General features: G+C 49.8%; 6 protein-coding genes and 2 non-coding genes across 8 annotated transcripts; 4 read left to right on the plus strand and 4 right to left on the minus strand.

Moving 5' to 3' along the window:
- Nucleotides 1-1298: 1298 nt before the first annotated feature.
- On the minus strand, nt 1299-1949 carry LDX57_011248 (Atg14 domain-containing protein; the record flags this gene model as incomplete). The annotated part of the gene is made up of 1 exon (XM_046092994.1): nt 1299-1949. The coding sequence occupies one exon, from the start codon at nt 1947-1949 to the stop codon at nt 1299-1301; it is 651 nt and encodes a 216-aa protein (XP_045948972.1).
- A 474-nt stretch (nt 1950-2423) lies between these two features.
- Nucleotides 2424-2505, minus strand: LDX57_011249. The gene has a single exon. It is a non-coding gene; the product is annotated as a tRNA-Val (tRNA).
- A 508-nt stretch (nt 2506-3013) lies between these two features.
- On the plus strand, nt 3014-3095 carry LDX57_011250. The gene has a single exon. It is a non-coding gene; the product is annotated as a tRNA-Val (tRNA).
- A 4000-nt stretch (nt 3096-7095) lies between these two features.
- CFT1_1 (mRNA cleavage and polyadenylation factor subunit) lies at nt 7096-10598 on the plus strand (the record flags this gene model as incomplete). The annotated part of the gene is made up of 7 exons (XM_046092995.1): nt 7096-8554; nt 8604-8923; nt 9021-9188; nt 9244-9600; nt 9662-9860; nt 9914-9989; nt 10046-10598. 7 exons carry the CDS (start codon nt 7096-7098, stop codon nt 10596-10598), a joined length of 3132 nt encoding a protein of 1043 aa, XP_045948973.1.
- A 315-nt stretch (nt 10599-10913) lies between these two features.
- Nucleotides 10914-11306, plus strand: CFT1_2 (mRNA cleavage and polyadenylation factor subunit; the record flags this gene model as incomplete). The annotated part of the gene is made up of 1 exon (XM_046092996.1): nt 10914-11306. The coding sequence occupies one exon, from the start codon at nt 10914-10916 to the stop codon at nt 11304-11306; it is 393 nt and encodes a 130-aa protein (XP_045948974.1).
- Nucleotides 11307-12116: 810 nt separating this feature from the next.
- LDX57_011253 (NDT80/PhoG-like DNA-binding family protein) lies at nt 12117-13947 on the minus strand (the record flags this gene model as incomplete). The annotated part of the gene is made up of 2 exons (XM_046092997.1): nt 12117-13725; nt 13802-13947. The coding sequence occupies 2 exons, from the start codon at nt 13945-13947 to the stop codon at nt 12117-12119; spliced, it is 1755 nt and encodes a 584-aa protein (XP_045948975.1).
- A 3930-nt stretch (nt 13948-17877) lies between these two features.
- On the minus strand, nt 17878-20790 carry LDX57_011254 (putative beta-N-acetylglucosaminidase; the record flags this gene model as incomplete). Its single annotated transcript, XM_046092998.1, has 3 exons — nt 17878-17991; nt 18066-20578; nt 20694-20790. The coding sequence occupies 3 exons, from the start codon at nt 20788-20790 to the stop codon at nt 17878-17880; spliced, it is 2724 nt and encodes a 907-aa protein (XP_045948976.1).
- A 983-nt stretch (nt 20791-21773) lies between these two features.
- On the plus strand, nt 21774-24002 carry NAG1 (putative glucosamine-6-phosphate deaminase; the record flags this gene model as incomplete). Its single annotated transcript, XM_046092999.1, has 4 exons — nt 21774-21808; nt 22778-22839; nt 22912-23060; nt 23142-24002. 4 exons carry the CDS (start codon nt 21774-21776, stop codon nt 24000-24002), a joined length of 1107 nt encoding a protein of 368 aa, XP_045948977.1.
- Between the last annotated feature and the right edge of the window lie 514 nt (nt 24003-24516).

Here is a 24516-nt window from a genome sequence, read left to right on the forward strand (position 1 = left end):
ATAGCACGATGGAGATGGATCGAACACGCAACAATTTACGATAACGATCTTATCAATCAATCGGCTTACTCGGGGCTTAGTAATAGTATTTCACTCCAATCAACCTTCAATCAACTAGTTATATGGAGTAGGACGAAGTGATTAGTTTGTTGAGACTAACACCTCCTATGTACAATGATAAATGAATTGAAAGATGATTAATAGCTTGGCTAGCTACTCTATATGCCGCCCCTGCTTGCATAATTGGGGTGACTGTAAACGAAAGGGGAAAGACTTGCTTTCATTGTTTTCTTTTCCACTTCATATCATTGAATTTATATATATTCATGGTCTATTCCTTAATTTGGTCCAACCGCTTGTCCCCTTCAGCCCGTTGGATCTGTGGGGTTCGCCAGAGGTGACCGCATTGACAGCGCTGCTTTCGGGGTGCGCAGTGCTTGAATAACTGTCCTGGTCATGGGGCGGGTTGCCTTCATTGACCGAGGATGGATAGATGATTTCCTGTGACGCATCGTCCCACTCCCTCCTTTCCAGTAGTTCCCACTCTGCGCTTGCCATTTCTCCCAAGAGCACCGACTTCAGTTTGTCGGCGATTTTAGTAGGAGATGGCAATCTCCATGTTCGCATGAATTCAGCGCCATCTGAAGCACACAGAAAGGAGTGCACAGTGCCATGCGAATAATGTCCAAGCATAGGGAATGACTTAGTTCTTTGAATTGTTGTTTTCGGGGTGTCTTTGGAGAATTTCGTTTTGGGTTGTACTTCGCGACCAGTGACTGCCGTCACCAACGTCAAGGGTTGTGCAGGAGAGGCGAAAAGTAGCTGCCACATGTTTCTTCCCAAATCACATATTTCCTCCCAAGAGTCTGATGCTATATTGAGTCCTTGTGTTCGGCTTAGCCACGACACATTCCAAGCCAGTAACACCGCTCCCTCGAGGATAAGTGCATATGCTCCTGGGTCTTCGCTGGCCAGCTTTGGTAGTGTTTTGTCTGTATGGAGAGGACGAGGACGAGGAACACGAGATCCAAAATCTCCTGATCGTGGCGCAGAGTTAGTTGTCATGTGCGGGGCAGACGTCCCAAACCCTGCTTCGTGTGAAGTATACGACCCAGAAGGCGACAGTATAGTAGTGGTGGGATGTTTTCTATGGGGAAGAGATATTTCGGCAGGGAGCCTGAGGGACAAATAATTCGAAACTAATACAAGGAGATGAGCAATGTAGGCGAATGAGGTCGAAATCTGAGCTGGTGTCGCGCCTGTTTAGGTATTATTATTTGCAAGACAGGGTGGCAAGGTCAAGATAACTTTCCATTCATATCCTTTAGGTTCATAATGGGTACCCCGCCGATATAATAAGTCTCTTTGAGTTCACCATCTCTCTTCTTGACCTTTTGGCGTAGACCGTACAGGTTGGCGGCTTCTCGGCATAGAAAAATTCGGGCCTCCGCGGTCTTGCTATGTAGCGAGTGCCAGAGATGATCCGTTCTTTTGGTGCTATTTTGGATCCCAGCCAACATCGTAGCTTCCCGTTCCGCAAGTTGATAGTTAGCAGACTCGGCATCCGACTTTTGTTGGGCTAACTCCAGTCTGCGATGGGAAATGTCTAGCCGTCTGTCCTTGATTTCTAGCCTCAGTCTCTCGATCCGATTTGTAAGGCTCTTAGTCCTGGCGGATGACTTGGTCTTCTCATCGATGATATTTTGAATGGTCCAGGATCTGTACTGCCTATCTTCAAACTTGGTTTCTAGCTTGTCGTGTTGACCGAAGGATAGGCTTCGAGCGCTGTTAAGTGTGACTGCATTCTGGATTTGGCACGATATAGACTCCCTTTCGAGAAGAATCCGAACATTTTCATGGCGCAGATGATAAAGGCGATTGCGGGCGCAGGTAGGGCAAAAGAGTTGTCTATGTTGTGTCAAGGTACGGTTGCAAACGTGGCAACTCATTTCAGCAGCAGTCTTATGTCGTTGTGTTACTGATCTAGCTCAGATCAAGCCCTTCAACGGATATAACCGATGGTCTTGGTAGGAAACATATCAAAGCTATGATAATGGGAGTTGGGATCCTTCATGGCTTGGGATGCATCACGTATAGGGGAAAAGTCCAGGACAAGATATGAGAATTTTGGAGAAATATGCAATGCAAGGGAAATTTGCTAATAATACGGAGGCAGACAACAGCATGCCTAACCTATCATTATCACCTGACAAAGAAGGTAAGCGGAGTGACGTGACGCAGTTCCAATTCAAGTGAATACCGCGGGTGACGGATCAACTATTTCGCCGATCAGGGCGCGGTTCTTTACGTGATTGGAAGCAGAACAGGATCAATAGCAGTGCATCTGCAGAACGGCGACAAAAAAGATTATGACCAACAACAACATTATGGCAGAATAAAGATTAGCAAAAATTCAAAAAGAGTAGTCATGCCCGGGATCGAACCGGGAACCTTCTCGGAGCATTTAATGTGAGCGAGACGCCATAACCATTAGGCCACACGACTTGGGATGTTCTATTATGTGTATTTTTACATATAAGAGACAAAACACATTACACTCCAAATCTCTCGTTAATGTGTGCACCGTAGTTATGGCGGAGTACGGACTTATCTCGCATGAATCTATTATCTAAGCACTCCTACTCGCGACTGTAGAGCATCTACTGTAGCAGTTCAATAAGAAGATATCTATCTAGTACTATACCACAAGCAGTAACATACGTATAGCAGTAGCAAGTATAAGTGGTGGGCTGTCCGATGTATCGCGGTTACACATACTACAAAGGACCTGCAGGTGACTATACGCGTGCAATGTGTAGAATTGAGAGATCGTTCCATATATAGTAATAGTGTAGCGCTATATGGACCCTTTCACCTGATTTAGACCAAGTATTGTACAGTACTGGTGTTGCACAATCCCTCTTCCAGTCTTGAAGCTTTGCAATCTGAATGCCATTTCTCACATAAAGGCCTTTGTTTGCAATGCCTGACAAGGAAAACTTATTATTAATTCAGTCGCGTGGCCTAATGGTTATGGCGTCTCGCTCACATTAGATGCTCCGAGAAGGTTCCCGGTTCGATCCCGGGCGTGACTATCTTTTTTGTAACTTTTGTTTGGTCTTGAATGGTCAGAGTACCTTTACCGTACTGTACCAAATACTCAATACTGGTATGTTATACAATCGGTAATGCTAATATTACATACCTCACACGCTATAATACAATACCGCCCACCGCCATAAAAAAGCATCCACAGTAAGGTACACCGGAGTACACTAGGTAGGTAAGGTAGGTAGGTACGGTAGTCCGTACTGACAGCGGAATGCAAAGCAACCTGACGCATCTTCTAACAGAGTAGTAGTCTTGCTCCTGGGCTGCCACCTTTTCTTGTTTTTGCTCTTTTGAATTTTGCTCCTTTTCATCTGATGAATTGTCGTTGGATGTGAACCATAACCAGGGATTGTGCACTCTCTAGAACAGGACGACAAACATTGATACCCCCTGCAATATCCCAGTCAAAGACAAAGCATAACCATGTCCACCGAGGAGCTTGAGAGCCTCGACTGGGAGAAACTTCACCAGAACTTTGCTCACGCCATGGAAGAGCATGGACAAACTGAGGACGAGCTGCGAGCCCGAATTTCGAAGCTGCTCGAGGTGATTGAAATACTCTCTTTGTTCTTGGGTCGTTCGCTACTGATACCGCCTAGATTTTCATGGCTTGGTCTCAGATAACTGTTGTCCGGGATGAAGCAAGAGCACTAAAGAGGTTGGGGCCCATTGGTGAAATACTTATTTGGCATTTGTGGGCTCAAAATTTACAGATTCAAGACACAAATGCAACATGTGCAGAATTCAGAAGAGAGCTTAGAGAAGAGAAGACAACATTGTAGGTGATAAGTTAAGGACTTCTGCTTTCGAAAAGCGAAGGTGATTAACGCTTTCCTGACAGATGTTGATGTCGTGAAGGCATTTGAAAGCGCACTTGCATTGTTAAATGATCGAATTAAGGCCTAAACCCTGGTTGCGAGTAACTAAAGTACTACCAACCCCCCTGTCCCAATCTGTTTCAAAAAAGCGGCAGATTCCACGAAATTCATCTGCTTTCCTATTTTCATTCTGAACAGCATCCTACTGCTCAGTCATGTTCGTGACATGGATAAAGGAGGATTTGAGAAGACGTAATATCACCCAATGCTATTCAGTTGTGTACTAAGCTGAACCACTAACCTGTTCCAATGAAACGGGCAAGTAGGGAATTTGCAGATGCTAATGTATCATCCGGTTGTACCAAACCGTCGACTAGTGCTTGCTAGTAGGCTTTCTTCTTCGGCATCTTCGGCATCTTCGTCAAGCTGCTGCTCGTCCAATTTTGGTGACCGTATGAGGCATGTGGTTAGAACTATCAGGTAAACGCCTAGGCAATGAGGTACTGTCAGTATGGTCGGAGCGAGAATTTTTGAATAAACAAGGTGTATTACCGAGAAAGAAAAACTGGGCCCAGAACAAGATTGCACCGAAGAAGGGGAAATTCATTGTCACACGATTGAGTATTGTGCTGGCAACACTTGGTGTGCAGACTTGCTGTGCAGCTTTGTTTTGTGACAACTCAGAACATGGTCTGATAAGGTGTTCGGCATTTGTGCAATCCGGTTGCTTCTCGGACGCATTTTGGCTTCGATCACAGAATGTTTGCGGCCCAAAAGTGGCGTATTGAGGTGCAATAGTCATGGGTATTGAGTAATTTAGCGCCAAAATGATCAACATCAGCATAGCTGTTGTCAAAAGAAGGGCCTGCGGGGAAGTGTGGCCCTTGCGAATTTGGAAAATCCTGATCCAAAGGAACCGAATCCCGACAGCAGATATACCAACAACCGAGCCAATGAATAAAAACAAAACAAGGGCGGTAAAGAGAGCATAGTCAACTGGATACACCTTTGCAGCTCGGACCAATATCCAGTTGATAGGGTTGAAGATCTTGATGTGGGCGAGAATGTAACCGCAATGGGATTTGCAAAATGAATTTTTAGCCTTATCAATCGCCGTCAGAAGCATGGAGGCCCATATTATCAAGGAGGTTAACAACAATACGATGCCCCCTAGAAGCTGAAAAGGGCGAAGACATGCTTTGATTTTCAGCCACGAGTTCACAAGCCAACCCCGATTGTTTCCCGAAGTTTCATCGGCCAGTCGTTGCCGTCTGATCAGGGTTCGTTCTTCTCGAGCAAGAGAATCCAGCTCTCGTCTATCCTTTGAAGACAAGAGATCCGGGTTTCCTCCACAACGGCCTTCCAATTGGCGCTGCCGTTCTCGGTTGGATACAAGCTGTGTGGCTGCGCCTGCCCCAGAATCTGAGGTTGAAAATGAGGGTGTGGTTTTGATCAGACTAACTGGAAGGAAAGCGAGTCCAAAGGAGGTGTAGAAGATGTACAAGCACATGCCGAGTGTCATCAACAATCCAAGTGCGAAAGTGAGAGTACGTTCACCACCTGCAGAATACCTTAGCATCCTTGTACAAGAACGTTTAGGAAAACAGAGAGAGGAGGGGTTTGGGGCCAGGTTCGAAAGAAAAAGGACCAAGCTTACGATTCTCAGATAGCAAGTGTTTGAAAAAGTCCAATCCGCCCGCCTTTTCTTTTGAAACAGGAACAAAGAAGCCGACGAGGAATAGGACTGCTGATATTGCAATAAAACACATGGTGTACTTGGAAGCTGCCCAAAACTGTTGTGCAGTTGTTTGCTCGCCCGCTTCAGTAGCCACTTCATCGTACTCTTCATACCAAAAATACGTGAAAGGGATCACAATGAGACATAGAAGGGCATCAATAGAATATAGGAGGTAGTATAAGACTTTCAAGGAGAAGAGAATCCTATCTACTTCACTCTGGGTAGCCCATTCCTTCCTCCGACCAAGTGCTGAGGAGGTTGTGGAGGAGACGAGGGCGATATCAACTGGAAGCAAGAGAACAGTGGCGAGAAGAATAGAGATGGCAGCAATACATGTCAAAGTCACTAGATTAGACCGATCTCGAGGAGTCTGGTAAGTATATATGAGAAAAGAGGCTGCTATGATCAGAATGGCGATCACAATTGCATACACAACCCAGATCAGGGATGTTTGCAGAAGCACCATATTGTAAAGACCGAGTATTCATATGGGACTCAAGCCATTCAACGGATATGCGAGAAACTCCGAAGCCTATCCACAGTATGTTGCGATCATGGGTGTCGAAGAGTCCGAGGGATGCTCATGAGTTGCAGAGCGCAGACTGAACTTGCGCGCCTTACGTCATCGAACTGACGCCGCGGAAAGGGTCACGTGGGAGCTCTGGCGCTGGGCGGACGGTGATAAAGGAAACAGTGAAAGGAACGAACGGCTTTGTCCAAACCCCCGAGACCTACTTATTCGAGTCGGATGGCTGACTTTCAATTGATCCCCACCCTTCAACTTCCGTTGTCCTCCTCCGCCTTTCTCGCAGGTAGTTCTCCCCCGGCGCCAGAGCAGTCCAATATTTAGCTTGATGGGGAAGGGTCTACGACGGGCACCAAACATTCTCATTCTCAACGGCTTGCGATCTACAAATGCAGTGCTATACCGAAATCCTGCCTCCCACCGGGGTCACTCATTCATTGGCAGTCCCCTTCACTTGTGCGACAGCCAATAACTTGGTCGTTGCGAGGACCTGCCAGCTCCAAATATTTTCTTGCGTCAAAGCCATACCACGGTCGGAAACCGCTCAAGATCAGGCAGCATCCAAGCTGGTGCTGGAAGGAGAATTCGCTCTTCCTGGGATAATAACCGATATTTGCCGGGTCAAGGTTCTAAATACAAAGAGCGGAGGGGAAGCTATCTTAATTGCATTCCGAAACGCCAAACTTAGCTTGATCGAATGGGACCCAGAGCGCCATGGCATTTCGACTATTTCCATTCACTATTATGAGCGAGATGATTTGACCCGTAGTCCTTGGATACCAGATTTAAGCAGTTGTGGCAGCATCCTTAGTGTGGATCCGAGCAGCAGATGCGCAATCTTCAACTTTGGCGTTAAAAATGTCGCCATTCTTCCTTTTCATCAAGCAGGAGACGACCTGGTGATGGACGATTACAATTCTGATTTTGAGGAGAAACAAGATGGTACTGGCTCCGGGGTGGAACTTTCTAACGGCGCAGCCCAAGACGAGGCGGCTCACCAGACCCCGTACGCGTCTTCCTTCGTCCTCCCTTTAACTGCGTTAGATCCGTCGATACTGCATCCGATAAGCCTTGCATTTCTATATGAGTATAGGGAACCCACCTTTGGCATTTTGTATTCACAGGTTTCAACATCAAATGCACTTCTTTCTGAGAGAAAAGATGTTGTCTTCTACACCGTGTTTACGCTAGACCTGGAACAACGAGCTTCCACTACACTTCTCTCGGTGTCCAAACTGCCTAGTGATTTGTTCAAAGTGGTGGCCCTTCCGCCCCCTGTTGGAGGTGCTTTACTTATCGGCTCCAACGAACTCGTCCATGTCGACCAGGCCGGGAAGACCAATGCAGTGGGGGTGAACGAATTTTCAAAGCAGAGTTCAGCTTTTGCTATGACCGATCAATCGGATTTGGCTATTCGGCTTGAAGGCTGCGTTGTTGAACGCCTTGATGAAAGCAATGGTGATCTGGTGCTGGCTCTTTCTGTCGGAACGATGGCACTTGTCAAATTCAAGCTTGATGGAAGGTCGGTGTCTGGCATCTCGGTCCACCTCGTACCTGCACATGCTGGTGGCGACATAATGAAATCTGCTGCTTCATCGGCATCTTTTCTTGGCAACAGGAGAATCTTTTTGGGCAGTGAGGATACGGATTCGGTATTACTTAGCTGGAATTATTCGTCTTCGGGTATGAAGAGGACGCGATCCGAGGCTAGGTATCTCGATGAGAGTTCAGGAGACTTGTCAGAGGAAGACCAACTTGACGATGATGCGCTGGAAGATGATCTTTATTCGACCACACAGGATGCAACGACGGACGGTCGCCTCTCTTCTGCTGAAGCGTATATGTTTGGACACTGCAATTTCCAAATCCACGACAAGCTTTTGAATATCGGGCCCCTCCGTGATATCACCTTGGGTCAGTCTCATTTACATAGCAAGGAGGGAAATGAACAAGGTGCAGGCGGCCCTCCGTCCACACTGCAGCTCGTATCGTCGCAGGGGTCAGACAGGAGTGGTGGAGTGGTAGTGATGAAGCGTGAGATTGAACCTTTGGCTCTCGTATCCCAAAAGATTGATTCCGCCGCTGGGGTCTGGACTGCCTCTGTAATCAACAGAGCGACTGAATCGGATACAAGCGGACAAGCGCAAGAGCCGAACTGGCGACACTATGCTATCTTTCCCAAACGGACCGTGGCTGAGAAAGAGGAATCAGTCATTTTCCAGGTAGAGGGGCAGGAACTTAAGCCTTTCAAAGCGCCTGAATTCAATCCTAATGGTGACTTTACCGTGAAAATCGAGACGCTAAGGAGCAATAATTGCGTGGTTCAAGTCCTCCAAAACGAAGTTCGGAGCTATGACGCTGGTAAGTACTTGCCCACCACTACAATACATGGCTTGTTCTAACCGAATAGAACTGGGCTTGGCTCAGATTTACCCTGTGTGGGATGAGGAAACCAGTGAAGAGCGCATAGCTGTGAGCGCTAGTCTCGTGGGTACTTATCTTGCGATTCTTCGAGATGACTCTACGTTATTACTTCTCCAGGCAGATGATAGTGGAGACCTCGACGAGGTTTCACTGGATGGAGACCTGGCACGTTTGAGTTCGAAATGGCTGTCCTGCTGTCTGTACTGTGATAAAAACGGTGTCTTCGAGGTGGCTCGCCCAACCCCAGATGGGCTACCTCAAGATGAGGTCTTCTTGTTTCTGCTCAGTTTGGATTGTCGATTATTCGTGAGTGACATGGCCCTTTCCAGAGAAATTCCCAGCTTTGCTCTAGGAATGTGATAGGGAGTTATGTGTATGGACATGGATCTGACAGAAGATTCAGATCTACCGACTCTCCGACCAGACTTTAGTGTCGATCATAGAAGGCGTCGATTGTTTAGGTCCAATTCTGTCGGCTGAGCCACCGAAGCGGTCGACAACGCGGGAGCTCCTGTCTGAGATTGTTGTTGCAGACCTTGGTGATGACTGGTGCACTAGTCCTTACTTACTCGTATGACCCCTGATCTCCCACACCCTCCTCTGGAAATTATTGACGCTGAACGCAGATTCGAACCGTGAATAACGACATTTCGGTGTACAAACCCTTTGTAGCTGCAGCTGATACTGGGGAAACGCTCTCTAGTTTAAGGTTTTTGAAAGAAACAAACCATGTTCCACCGAAAGCTTCTTCTACCGTTGACCCGGCTGAATTAGGCGATTCGCAGAAGACACCGCTACGAATACTCCCCAACGTCTCGGGCTTCAGCGCTGTATTCGTGCCTGGATCCTCAACCGGCCTTATACTCAAAACATCGAAAAGTCGACCGCATTTCACACCTCTAGGAGGGGACTCAACATGGTCTTTAAGCAGCTTCAATCATGATGGAGGCGCCAGTACAGGCTTTATCACGTTGGACTCGAAGGTATCTTCTACACGCACCCTTCCCTATGAGACCATGAATATGCATATTGAATAATGCACAGAATATTGCGCGATTGTGCCAATTGCCCAGTGATACAATCTTCGATCACCCTTGGACATTACAGAAGGTATCCATCGGCGAGCAGGTTGATCATTTAACGTACTCTGTCTCGTCTGGGACGTACGTTTTAGGAAGCTGCCATAAGACGAGTTTCAAGCTGCCCGAAGATGACGAGCTGCACCCTGAATGGCGCAACGAAGGTCTGTGCCTAGGCCCCCGGCTTTGTGGGACGTCAGTATTGATTAAGCTATAGTGATATCTTTGCTTCCCGAAGTGCATCAGAGCTCGCTAAGGCTCCTATGCCCTAGGACGTGGTCCATCATCGACAGGTAAGATGTGGGACTATGACTAAGTGTTTTCAAACACTAACATGGATTTCCAAAAGCTACACTTTAGGCCCGGCCGAGCACGTTACCGCGATCAAAAACTTGAGTTTGGAGGTATCCGAAAATACGCATGAGCGGAAGGATATGGTTGTGGTTGGAACTGCATTTGCGCGGGGCGAGGACATCGCATCCCGTGGCTGCATCTATGTCTTTGAGGTGATCAAAGTGGTTCCCGATCCGGAAAAGCCAGAAAACGACCGGAAGTTGAAACTCATCGGCAAGGAGTTGGTCAAGGGCGCAGTAACTGCGCTATCGGAGATCGGTGGCCAGGGGTTCTTGGTCGTCGCTCAGGGACAGAAGTGCATGGTCCGGGGTCTCAAGGAGGATGGCAGCCTCCTGCCCGTGGCTTTCATGGATGTGCAATGCTACGTCAGCGTCGTCAAAGAACTCAAGGGCACTGGAATGTGTATAATCGGAGATGCCGTGAAGGGGCTTTGGTTTGCAGGATACTCGGTAAGTGCTCTCTCACTTCATGTCATTGATGGGACCGAAGGAGTCGTCGCTAATGTCGTAATCGCTTGTTCCCCATATAGGAAGAGCCGTATAAAATGAGTCTTTTCGCGAAGGACTTGGATTATCGCGAAGTCATGGCGGCAGATTTCCTCCCCGACGGCAACCGATTATTTATCCTCTTCGCCGACAGTGACTGCAACCTTCACGTGCTGCAATACGATCCCGAAGGTAAGCTCGGAGAACCCATGCCATTGTCGAATGGGCAATCAATATGCGCTCGCTGCGAGACATTTGTGCTGACAGAAAGGGCCGGCCCCACTAGATCCCAAATCCTCCAACGGGGACAAACTCCTCAACCGGAGCAAATTCCACGTGGGCAGCTTCGTATCGACATTAACCCTCCTCCCGCGGACCATGGTCTCCTCGGAGCGAGTCGGCTCCTCCGACGCGGATGAAATGGACGTCGACACGCAGGTGTCACGACATCAGGTGCTGGTGACCGCCGAAAACGGCTCCGTCGGTCTGGTGACCTGCGTGTCCGAGGAATCGTACCGTCGGCTCTCCGCCCTCCAATCCCAGTTGACAAACGCCCTGGAGCATCCCTGCGGGCTGAATCCGCGCGCTTTCCGGGCCGTTGAGAGCGACGGGAGCGTGGGGAGAGGCATGCTCGATGGGGCCCTCCTCGCTCGATGGCTGGATCTGAGCGTAACCCGCAGGAGTGAATTAGCCAGTCGGGTAGGAGCGAATCAATGGGAAATCAAGGCGGATCTGGAAGCTATTGGTGGCGCGGGGCTTGGATTTTTGTAGTAACCAGCAATCAAGACTTGGTGAAGGATGGATGGATACTTCAATGATCATGATATAGCAACACCCCCCCCCCCCCTTTTCTTTTAGGGCTATGCGCCGTGTAAATGTAGAAAAAAAAAAATAGATCTCGGATTGTAGATACTGACGGTTTTCTTTTTTGGGGACACATGTCCACGCCCGCAGGTAACTGAAAGAGAGAGAAAAAGGGGGTGGGAGTGTTTGAAAAAGAAATATATTAACTCCCAATGGAGAGTGTTTTCAAATGACCAGCCGATTATCAATGCTCCTCATAAGACCGCGGATTGGAAATCTTCGACCCAAAACGAACATGACCTCATAACACAATCATATATATATATAAACAGAGCCGAATAGAAAAGGGGTTCAAGAGCATGTAAAACGACCTCTCCCAGTATCCTAAACTCCTTCGCGCCGGATTCATCCATCAGACCGTGACAACACTGTTCCATTAACAATACATTCCTGGATGGTCCTATGCCCGGCACGTCCCTACCCATTGCAAAATAAGACTCAGTCCAAACGAGAAGCATAAATCGCAAAATGGGAACCACAAGAAGAAAAAGGCACATGCATCTGCGCCAAAGGGCGAGGGAGAAGAATTCCTACAACCCAGAACGAATCCATCCAGATGGACAAGACAAAGAAGAGAACTGAAGAGGAAATTTCGAATAATCCCCTGGCCACCCAAATGCACATTTTTTTTAAGATGAACTGGCCGGATGTTCGAGCACCGGCGTGCCGTGCCGATGGTTGGTGCTTCCTCGGCGGCTTGATCCAAAAAGCTTAAACCTAAAACACATCCTCCGCGGCGAAATAACGCTTACTTCGTCCTCGAGCAGCAACAAACTTCATCTCCGGCATGTTGGTGTGATGCACGACGTGCGGTCGGTAAACTGCGTCGACAGGTGCCTGCCAATCATCCAACCCAAGAGGGAAATACTCATATAGAAGGTCGGAATTTTCGTTGGGAAACGGTAAAGTAGACGCGAAGGGCTGCTGGAGGTTTGTGGCATTCAACAATGGTAGCGATGACGAGGCTCGTGTTGGTGTTTGGGAAAGACCATGGGACAATTTGCGCAATTTCGCCGGCGGTGCAGATCCAGGAGCACCCGGGTTCTTATTTAGCACCTCATTGATATAAGAGGAAGTCGAACCAACTGATTCATTTACGTTGGCGGCCTCTCCGCTGTCTTCTTCGTCCAATAATGACAGGTTTATAGGAGCGGCCACGGAATTTGTTCGTCGCTGATTTTCCGTCGGCCTTGAGTATTCCGGGCTGGACTGGGAATATAGAGATGAGTGAGGCAGGGCTGAAGAAGCAACCGCACCACTTGCAGGCCGAGAAGCTTGGTTCCAGCCCGGGGACGCTTGCTGGGGAATAAGGCCAGCCTGGGATCTTGTGGTATCGGGAGAGCTACTTTTTGCCGGGGCCTTAGCCTTGGCCGCTGTCTGGCTAGAGCGTAGGGCGGCTTCACTAGCAGAAGCTCGGTTGACCGATGCAGAATGGGAGGCCTGGGCATTCTTCCTGGATGCAGCGGCGCTCCCGCTCAAGGGCAAGTCTTTGCGGGACTGGAAATTGCGCGGACTCCGGCCTCGAACGATTATAGGCCCTGATTGCACCTCACATATGGGGATTTTGGTGCCGGTTGATAAAGTGGCGACGACCTTGAGTCGAACGAGGAAGTGCTGTTGAAGTTCCTTTCTGCGCCCGTTGTTGGCCGTTGCGACTCGGAATTGAAGCCGTTTCCATGCGATGGGAAATGTAGCGTAGTCGGTGTCGAGATCCTGGCCGGCCATTATATCCAGGGGGATTGGAGGGGGCTCTTTCTCGACTTTGGGAGTATTGCCCGTAGAATTATTCCCATCTTCGCCGAGGGGGGTTCCGCTGGCCGCAGGAGTTTTCCACGGAACAGATATAATCTTGACAGCATTGCCTTCCACCGATTCGGTGGCGGAGACTGTCAGCTCCTGGGCCAGGATGGGTATCCGATCGCCTTGATCGGTCATAATGTAGCGCAAACTCCGCGGAAGCGTGACCGACCCGGTAATCTGAAATAGATTGCGGCGGTAGCAAGTTAATTCAGCACCCTGTTGGGGTGGAGCATTCTCGGCAGGTGATGTAGTCCAGGGTGACTCTGCAAGGAAGAACATGCCGTGCAACTGGGCCGAAAGTGACAAGGAGGTTCGTCGTAATGAATAGTCGAGAAGCGTAAAGCTGTAGGCTGGAACAGAAAAGCTTAGTAGTTTATTATTGTGGTCGATGGAAGAATCCGCAGACTGCTCGGGCGGTGCAGGTTCAAACGGAGTCACCATGTCTGTGAAAGGATCTTCATAGCCCGAAGGGAACCTCTTCAATGTCGCCGGCAAACCATTTGGAGGAAAGGGTATGTCATCTCCGCTGAGCCAGGGAAAACGTTAGCAGTCCGCCTAGGATCGAGTGAGCGCGCCAGAGCCGGGTGTGCTTGGGAGCATACCTAACAAAAGTATCCGAGTCGAAGTTGGAGCGTTGGTCCGGGATTTCCATTCCCGGCATAGAATTGAGATAATCCGCGCTCTGGATATTGCCAAGCGACAATGGGCTGGCTAGGTATGGCATGGCCATGGTATCAAAGCCCTCCATGAGGGCTAGGTCCGACTGCGGCCGACAAAGACTATAAAAACTATAGCGGTTTCTTTTTTGTCTGACACGAGAGGACGGTAGAAGTGATGACGGGGCAAAAGATGTTAATAAGCGACTTTAGAAACGGCAGACACGAGCCCGAAAAATAGAGGTGGGAGAGTTGAGGGTGAAAAGAAGCCGGTGATGGACAGGAAAAGTGAAGGATGAAATCACAAGGGTGGAAAGACAAAGTTAAAGAGGGGAGGACATGGAGGGTCAGGGCGGAGTGGTGGGGGGTAAAGAATGATAGTAGTGGCAAAGGTAATTTGAGGGAGCACCGAGGGAATGGAACGAGGTGAAGAAGACGCGAAGAGGTAGCGGAATGGGGAAACAATTGAGGAGGGGCAGAAGGATGAAGGAGAAGGGGGAGAAAAGACGGGGACAAAAGAGAGAATAGTCAGTTAAGTGAGCGAGCTGTAGCAGTAGGCGTTGTAACTTGGAATAGTAGTTGTGAGTGGATCGGATTCCCCCGAGGTTCAGTATGGACTATGGTGGGGATCGCAGTAGGTTTTCAATGCAGCAGCTAAAAGACAAGACCAACGATCCGGAGTCAGTCTAGTCGGGATTGGATTAATGGAGATAACAAGAGAGCAGGAGACGGACCCGGCGACGGGGGGGCCGCAGGAGCCAGTGAGCCAGCAGGAAGGGAGTGGATAATCTGGATGGGATGGGTCGCTCGCACCAGAGGGAGAAAAAAAAAAGAAAAGGGAAAGACTACTACTGTCTCTGTCTCTCTCTCTCGCCCTGGTTCGAGGTTAGTTAGTTGGTGACTTTAGTTGAAAGGCACGCAACGAATGAGGGAGGCACTGATGGATCACGAAGACAGGCTGACAGGCGACAGCCCTTTGGGAAGTGGAGAAGGATGTGTGAGATGAAAGGTTATTAGTATTACTTGGGGCCCTATCTCTCTCTCTCTCTCTCTCTCTCCTTCTTCTCCGGCCTTTTCTCTCGTAACCATATACCAAATGGGTTCCCCTGTGACCGTTCAGACCTTAGAAATCTTTCATCAGACCATCGATCGTAGCAGCCAGAAGGGAGCCGGGGAGACGGGGAGAGAAGAGAGAGAGAGAGAGACAGAGAGAGTCAACCAAAGAGAATCCCCGACCGCAGGCGGAATCTTCTGCTTTTCATTCGCCCCACTTTTCCCACTTCCCTTTTTATCCTATTTTTTTTTTTTTTCTATTTTCCTCCCCCCCCCCCCCCCCCCCTCCCTTGGAGGTAGGGAAAAGAAATTATAAAATAAGGACAATAGCATAAAAGGGTACTCCATGTATTATTTTATTCCATCATTTTGGACGAAATACCACCACCGACGGGAAAAGAGTAATGATCGTACAGAGTAAGCTCATTAACTTACCAGTTGTTCGGCCGGCACGGAATCCTGCACCGAGGGGAGCGGTATGATTTCCCTTGATCTTCGGAGGGAAAGGAAAGGACATTCTAGAACAGGGGAAGCAGCCAACAAACTGGACGATGAACGCCGACGGTCGTGCTTTAGTGTCCGCAACATCTCCGGTGTGGATTGGCTGGACCGCAGATGCAGATGGCTGTTACGGAGTACAGAGACCCTGCCTCAGGACAAGTAGTTCAACGAGGTCCAAGTCAGAAGGACGGAAGTCTGCATCCGCTCAATTTGCTAAACTTCCTTAGCCGAAAACTACCCCAGTTTCGCAGCTACGGACCTGCCGCATTGGGAGTTGGGAGACTGGGATGGATGGGAGAGGAGGGGGGGAGCTCCACTTCGACCCGGGGAATAATAACCATTAATCCCGACGATAGGTAGCAGGGTCAACTGTATGCGTCTGAATACTGATAAGTGGGCTGCCTTCTATTACCAGCAGGGATTCAGGTGGGGACAATAAGTTCTTTCAGCCACTCACTTCATCCCATGTACTGTAGGTGTACATTTGTACGCTGTACCTACCAGGTTCGCGAGCAAGTCCCTTTGTTCCTCAACAATCATAAGTAGGAAGTGATGCCTCGAGGGGCTCTTTCATCCCAAGTACGCAGTGACTGACAACTGAACCCAGAACGGTGGCTAGTGCTGAGTGCAGTCCACCACATGTACTAGGATAGCACTCCGTCGCAGGGCGATTCCCAACTCGGATAAGTCGAGGAAAAGAGGCGAGATCCGGATGCAGCCACTGATTGGGCCAGGGTCCAAGCTTACCCAAAACGTCGTTCGGAGCTCCGTCGCACCAGATTCATTATCTGTACGGAGTAGCTTGTACATACGGAGGACCGATAGTACTATCTGCAGATCTGCAGATATCTCAGAGTCTGCCGTTATCACTTAGCCCTAGGTGGCCTAATTATATTATTATTATTATAATAAAGATAATAATAATATCATCATAACAATAGTGATAATAATAATGCTATTATCCGCAAGATGACTGCATTGCGGATTTGCTGCAGTAAATCCTGCGAACTGCACCTTCTCCGGAAGTGGTCTAGCGCCAGTCGCCCAAGAGATGGGGGCGGAGTCTGGCGGCGTGATTGGGCGAGAGGGAGCAGTTGCATGTCTCAGTGACCTGAGGGTGGTGAAGGCCGGATCAGCCGCGCCTTATTTCGGCCAGGACCGCTCGCAGGCAAGTGGTCGAGACCTCGCGCCCATTGGCGGTAACTCTATTTCTTGGGTTCTGCCTGGCCGCTGCCCGTTTTAAGTTTTTTTTTTTTTTTTTATTATTATTTATTATTCATACCTTACTATGATCATGGCCCGGGCACACCGAGGGAGATAAGTCCATTGTCGTACCTAGTCAGACGCACTCGGGCCTCTCTCCATATAACCATCCTCGATGCCTTTCAAGTGCATGCCTCTTCTAGCAGATTTCTAAAACGAGTCCGAGTACTCGCAGGTGCATCAATGGTGGTATCTACAGTATAGAGGGGGGACGTAGAATAAGTCAGTCCTGAGTGAGGACTAGACAGGCTCGATGGCATGTGATCCTCTGCCCACCAACATCACGAGGTGAAATCGTGAAACCCTCTTGTTTTCCGTTTCGCCCACTTTGCATTTTGGGGTGGCGGGAGATGCCTCCTCCACTCTTCCGCCAGCTCCCTTCAGACCTTAAAAAAATATTTACACCAAAAGAAGAAAAAAGAAAAAAGAAAAAAGAAAGAAAGAAAGAAAGAAAGAACGAGGCTCTCCAGCAGAAATTTCCCTCGTCTTGACAAGATTTGAGGAGGATCACGTGCCGTGGCGTCATCCCGACCCCTACTTAGACTGAGTAGGTGTAGACCCTTTTTGACTTTCTCTTGTGGATATCATGGTGGACAAGAAGCAGCAGTCCCAAACTCACGGAAATTATTTCATTATTATCCCTCATCCTAGATGTGATGTTTTCACCCCCTCTGCAATCTTCACTTGGAGTGGGTGGTGGCCCACTTTTGGCCCGGTCCATCACATCCATATCCGCAAACGTCCTGGCTGCTCGCGTTGATTGGTTGCGGCCGGCCTGTTGGAACCTTTGAACGGGCCCAACTTTGGCCCCGATGCCCCGAATGCAGTGGCTCTGGTCCCTGGGCTCGTGGGGGACCTTAATTTCGATCTAGGGATGATGCACCAGCCGACCGTCCCGCCCTGGCATGGTCTCGGCCTCTCGGCCATGCTTCGATCTAGCTCCCCTGGGCATGGAAGGACGGCTCATTCGAGAAAAGAAGAGAAAGAGAGCTGTCGAGTTGACATTATCATTGCACTGTACACTCATAATAACAAATCACAACAAGAGAACAACTGAGGGTATTGATGTGCCATAGAACCAATGCAGAGTGGATATCATATGTACCAAGCCAGAACTGCCACTGCAAACCCATGTGCTGCTGCTGCTCAAGATAATCATCAAAGAAGACCGACACAGTAAAGACACAAAAAGAGAAGAAGATCGACTACGTAGCAGTGATCATCGTCCATGTCGAGGCATCGCAATTTACCTCCTCAAAGCTGTGCAGCGTGCTGAAGCCCATTCCTGCCAGGCAGTCAAAATTGCCATCTCCGTCAACCTGCACCAGAACTATTAATGGAAAAGGCTCGGCCACAAGAGGAAAGAAGAGGGAGGCTGGTGCCCATTACTCACACAATCCATGATAACGGCCTCGACTCCTTGCTTACGGATTTGTTTGATCCCCAGAAAGACGAGGCCCTGCATCACGGTAGCATATTCCCCAACCGACGGCGAGATCACCGGCGAGGAAATGCCGCCAGCTGAGCCAGGTGTAGATTTGAGTGCCGGCATGTGCTCCGCCAAAGTCGCTCGTTCGTTGTAAATAACAACGCTGCCCAGGATCACTCCATCCCGAGGCCGCGTAGCTCTGATGACCCCCGAATTAGGTGCCCCTCCCAGCGCCAGTTTATAGATATCTACCACACCCTGCCTGGAATTCGTCTTGATATGGTCGAGGATCAGATCCGCGGAATCCCACCCGTAGACGAGATCGAAGGCTACATCTGCGTTATGCAGACCTTGGACCAGCCCATCCGGAGGGGTCCAGGTGGACAGGTTGCGCAGGTATACGCTGCAAACGGGTCGCGAAAGGGAAGTGTTCCAACCCAGGTTCGCGAACCATTGCCGTAGCCTCTTGCGCTCGACCTGGTTGGCGGATGGAATGCCAAGGTAAATCCCGGGAAGGCGAGAACCGAGCTGGAACCTCCGTACTCCTTTTCGCTGAAGGAGGGTCCGGATGGCTCGGTTGTGCAGGGAATTGCCGATGGAGAGTTTTCGTCTTGTCGGGTCAACAATTAACGATCCGATCACGCCAGTGCCCGTGGACCTAAAAAAGTATGTTGAGCAAAATCCATAGAGGGCTCGCGTGCTGCTGTTGCGTACAACGAAGTGCCCCTCGTCAATATCTTCTCTTCGCAGAAGGAAACTACTGGATGTCACACCCAGCAGCTCCGAGCGCTGCCCATGAGTGCAATCCTCTCTCAACGCATCTAATAGAGAATCCAAAGCGTGGGCGTCTCGCTCCTCGTTCCAATTCTCCACGAGCCAGTGCTGGCGCGCTTGATGCAGTTTCTGACTTCGATTGATTGATCCTGGCAGGGAGCCCATGGGGGCCATTTCTCCATAAAGTACCTTGACAAGCGCCTCCAGCGCCGTCTCCGTGAAGTCGTACGTGCATAAATAGGTTCCAATAGAAGGGTCTGTCGCGAAGTCATAGGGGGAGCTGGCTGCAACGACTACCATGGGCTTCTCGCAAGCCTCCCCGGCTGGCGTAAACTGGGACCGGCAGATCATGGCCACATGCTTGGTGAATCCGTGTTGGTAGAGATTTCTATTAGCATCTGCGGTGACAACAATTACTGCACCGGCCCGATCTATCAAGCTCTCGTGAATAGGGCGCACACCGTTGGCCGTGTAAGAGGTGTGTAATACACGGCCATTTCTTTGTCGGGAAAGAGACCTTCCTAGTTCTTTGAAAACACTTTCGCCGCTGAGAACAGAGGCTGTCCGATCCCCAGCTACCGTGTCGAGGGGCAAACTAAGGTGCTCGAGGACTGATCGAGACACCGCAGAGGCGGGTAATGGTTTCACTAAGGGTGTCAATAGCAATAGTTCCTCGCTTGACTCAAGGATGCTGGACAGAGGGAGCAAGTTCTGCTTGTCGCGAATCACCGAGATCGAGCTGTTATAGGCTTTCGTGGACAGACTGGTATGCGACGGCTGCATCTGCGTGAGGGAAGGGAGACCCGGAGGGTTAAGGGCCTGCTCCCAGGAGGTGCATTTTGACTTCAGAGTCAGCACCCTGCGCAACGACTGTTCGATGCGCTGCCGACCAATGATACCATTTTCCACACCAAGTTTCAACCCGTTGATGGCCTCCTGTTGCACCGGGAAAGACCGGCATAGAAGAACAATGTCGCAGCCCGCATTCTTCGCCATTACAGTCCCCCCGCCTACACCAATGTTATGGGTGAGGGCCTCCATTTCCAGGCATTCCGAGACGACTACACCGTTGAACTTCAGGTCTTTCCTGAGCAGATCATCAACCACCTGCTCACTCAAGCAAGCGTGCATCACGTTCACTCCGGCGGATGACATAGACACGCCGCCGACCATCATCGAATCTAAGCCATGAACGATAGCATTCCGAAACGGAACCAGTGCAGTCAAGCTGAGCTGCTCCAGCGATTCGGTAATGATAGGCACGTCGGTCTGCGAACCAAGGAACTCTAGATTACCGTAAGACGGGAAATGCTTCCCACAGGTCACTAAGCCGGCCTCCTTGAAGCCTTTCATGAACTCCACGCCGTACTGCGACACCTCCTGGGGGTCGTCGCCCGAGGTACGAACGCCCAAAGGCTGACTTCGGACGTTGGTGAGGACGTCGAGAACGGGGCCAAGAATCCAATTGACACCGACAGCCTTGAGTTCCTGGGCAGTAGCCACGGCGACGTCATGGGCCAATGTCTTTGAACCCGTCGCAGCAATGCCCATGGCACTCGGGAATTGTCGGATATAGATTTCATCGTATAGGCTATTTACCCCGCCATTTTCTTGGTCCAAGGCAATAAGCAACGGCACAGGATGACCAGCATCCCGGGCAATTGTTTGCAGCTCGAGAACTAACTGTGTGGCCTCTTCTGCAGCTATATCTGGGTTAGTATGCTAGATATGAATGGCGGACAAGGCTTGTAGGGTCCAAAGCCAGACCTCGTGTGGCAACGCTTGGAGGAAAGGAGGGCTAGAAGGGAATACGAATACATTTTAAATTCTTGGCTGTTAGCAGAACAGAGCCCAGATGGTAATTCTCAATAAGGGAGCGAATTTGAGGACTGACGGAGGTACCGTCAAAGCCCATCATGAACAGTTGCCCCATCTGCCTGTCGAGCAAACACAACGCTCAAGCCGTTAGCGCGTGCAATCATCGCATCAAAAGACGACCGAGTGCAGAGACCGGGAGTGAAAACGCCGCAAGAGGAATGTGCATGTTGAGAAAGAATGCCACCGCCGACGATGACGAAGCTTACAGGAACACGGGGAGAGGGAAAAGGTCATGCCAAGACAAAGGTCCTACCTGTCTAGATCCTCCCAGCCAGGGGGCAGCATGTCCTCTTTCGGGGCCATGAGGACCCTAGGGTGAGGGGGAGCCTCTGCAAAATCCACCAAGGCGGGCAAGAGAGAAGTATGGCCCACACAGACGTGGTGGTCGGGTTGAGTCAAAGGCTCAAAGGGACTTGTTGGTGGGGAGGATGGGGGGGCGAGGATGGGGGAAAGGATTGAACGAGAGACAAAACCGCAAACGATTTCGGAGCTGACAGGTGCCAGAAACGGATAAACCGTAGCGGTTGATACAAGCTACCTCAAAGGCGAGCTAGGAAGCGACCGAATGCGCGGCAGGGATCAGCATTCTACCGTCAGCTCTGAGTCGTCAGGTCGGAAATTTGGTTAGTTCCAGTGCCGAAGTACGGAGTCAGGGTAGGTAGGGGTGCTGACACTGCTGAGTGCTGACCAGCTGCTGCTTACCCGCAGACGAATCGGTCGGAACAGCAGGTGGTCACTGCGCGACATGATAACCGGAGTACCTACTGTACTAGCGGGAGTTGATCTTGGGAAAATTCAAATCAAAAACTGCCATGACCCATATACTCCGGAACCACCCGACGGTCGACCACATGGACAACGACATGGAATGTCGACAGGGGATTGAAAGGAGATGGAAGGAGAAGGTAGAAGAGACGAAAACATAGAAAGAAAAAAATCAAGTAGAGAAGACACGGCAAGTTCGTTCCTTCCTCGCGACCCAATAACCACGTGACATAGCCCGAAGCGTCCGCGTAAGGTATGGTCACTGCCATACGGGACGGTGGTCACTTACGGTACGACGCGACACGATACCTACCAGTATCCAGGCGGGGGCAACGTGACCGGCAGGGTTGCACTGAGCCAGAGAATTTATCTAATTTCCCCGGGTTCCCGACTCCACCGAATGCAACGAAGACCCATACCGTATTGGGTATAGCCGCAGTACCTTATCTCGCTGGTTGGGAACCGGCTGCCTTATGCCACCTCCTTCTGCAACATCACCTTGTCATTCTTGATGATGAAATGCCACCCTCGACATGACAATGCCATAATGGAAGTTGCGCTTGCGTCATCCGTCGCCACTCCCACCCCTCCATCCACGGTCTTCTCGAGGGCTTCGGCACAATGGAGATGATCCTGCATGTCAGTGCGCCCCTAAGTTAGTATGTACTCCGTACTATGGACCTTACTCCGTAGCAGTACCTAAGTAAGTTGCAGCTTGACGTAGCGGGTAGGCTGTATCATGCTGTCACCCTCCGCAGCAATATCCGGAATCCACTGGCCGGCAGGGTCGATTGCAACGGGGAAACCCATGGATGGGGAGCAGGTGTGTCATCTCTTCCCTCTTCCCTCTTTCCTTTCTTTCTTTTCTTCCCTCCTCCTGCTTTCCTTCTTCACCTCTTTCTCTTCGCACTTTCTTGCCCTTCATAAACCACAAACCAAAAGTTCATCCCACCAGCCCTTTGTTCGTCATCTACACCTCGTCGCTCCACCCTTCACCCACACCCTCTATCTATCTATCTATCTACCTTCCCTCCCCAGTTTCTGTTTTGACGACCGAAAGACCCCTCGGATCTATCTACCGTCGAGACAGTCTACCTCATTTATTTCTCCCCATCACTGCTTCAGCCTTTGGCTCTTCTTCCGTCGCCCCACTTTATTTGTGACGTAACTTAGTCGATATCTCACCATGTACGGCACATCTCTTCTCCTCGCCAGCTTATCGGGATTCATTGCGAGCTTTGGGCTAACGCGCCTTCTAGGAGAGTTATCATTCGAGAGAATGCCCCGGAGGCTTCGGAGTATATCGCTGATTATATCATCAGTAAGTCCTGTCTCGCACTCCTTCTACATCCAATTTGTCTCAAAAGGGCTCTATCTCTAATGCGACCTTTAGGCCGAATCAAATCCTTCAAACCAACCGAAAGCCAACCTTTTGTTCTTGGTCTCCCAACCGGCAGCAGTCCTGAAATCATATACAAGACCCTTGTCCGTCGTCATAGAGCAGGCGACATCTCTTTCAAGCATGTCGTAACCTTCAACATGGTATTTTCCCCCTTTCTCCCGCTACTGCACCGTTGAATTCTCGATCAAAATATGACAAGGACGGGATGCTGACCAAAGCAGGACGAATATGTCGGGCTGCCTCGTGATCATCCTGAATCGTACCACAGTTTCATGTATAAGCATTTCTTCTCGCACGTCGATATTGCGCCGCAAAATATCAACATCCTTGATGGGAACGCCCCGGACCTTGCGGCAGAATGTGCCTCGTTCGAGGCGCGAATTGCACGTTTTGGTGGCATTGAACTCTTCTTGGGTGGCGTCGGACCTGACGGCCATATCGCGTTTAACGAACCGGGATCCTCACTGAGCAGTCGGACTCGTGTGAAAACCCTCGCATATGACACCATCCTAGCCAACTCTCGATTCTTCGGCAATGACATCGATAAGGTCCCCCGGATGGCATTGACGGTGGGAATACAGACCATCATGGAAGCGAGGGAGGTTGTGATTGTCGCAACCGGGGCACACAAGGCTTTGGCAGTGGAAAAGGGCCTTGAAGGTGGCGTGAACCACATGTGGACGCTATCTGCCTTACAGTTACACCAACATCCATTGATCGTCTGTGATCGCGATGCAACGCTGGAACTCAAAGTTAAGACTGTACGGTACTTCGAGTCCATCGAGAACTCCGGGACGGACGCACGGACTCAGGGTCCTCCTTTGGTTTATCGCCCCAGAACCTACGTGCCCGCTCCTATCGGGGTCATCAAATCCCACCAGCAGCCTACCCCATTGTCCACACCAACCAAGGTGCCCAAGGATCTGAGGATCAACACAGAGCTTAGTCAGACGATTGAGGATGACGAGCTTACGCCGGATAGCATGTCCTCTCGAATGGTCGACTCTGCTATCAGTGGGTTGGACTCGACGTTGAAAGATGAACTCATGTTTGACCGCATGGGCACTAGGGTCGTTTCTTGAAAGGGTTCATTCCAAAATGAGCGCTCGTCAAGATTGAATTTGTTCCGGATACCAAGTACTTAAGAAACTCTCACTAGGGGTATTTTGCAGCTCGAAGGATTCTGGCATCTAAGCCCCAGCATATCTAGCAAGACAACAAGCATCTCTTGTTTCTTCTTTGGTTTGCTAAGTTTTCTTGCTATCTCCAGCTTGTTGCTTTGTTTCCTCAGTCTACTTTTCTTCGTTCGATCCTTGTTTTGTTATTCTATTTGTGGCTGTGCCGCTTCTTTCTACGCACATCAAGGAGTTCTCTTTCTTCGCTTTTTTACAGTGATAACCTCGTGGAATTTGTTTTTTGCTTTGTCTTAATGTTCATAGAATCTCGACCTTTTGGTGTCATTGTCTAGATTAAAATTACTTGGCTTTACTAAATGAAAATTAAGTAAATAGAATGTCTCTTCTCATCTATTCTATGTGTTTTCTGTATCTTGAAACCCTGGGTATGAATTGTTTAGGTGAGAAGCGGTCGCCATCG

Source organism: Aspergillus melleus (genome assembly GCF_016097325.1).
Source record: "Aspergillus melleus strain CBS 546.65 chromosome Unknown contig7, whole genome shotgun sequence".
Lineage (NCBI taxonomy): Eukaryota > Fungi > Ascomycota > Eurotiomycetes > Eurotiales > Aspergillaceae > Aspergillus > Aspergillus melleus.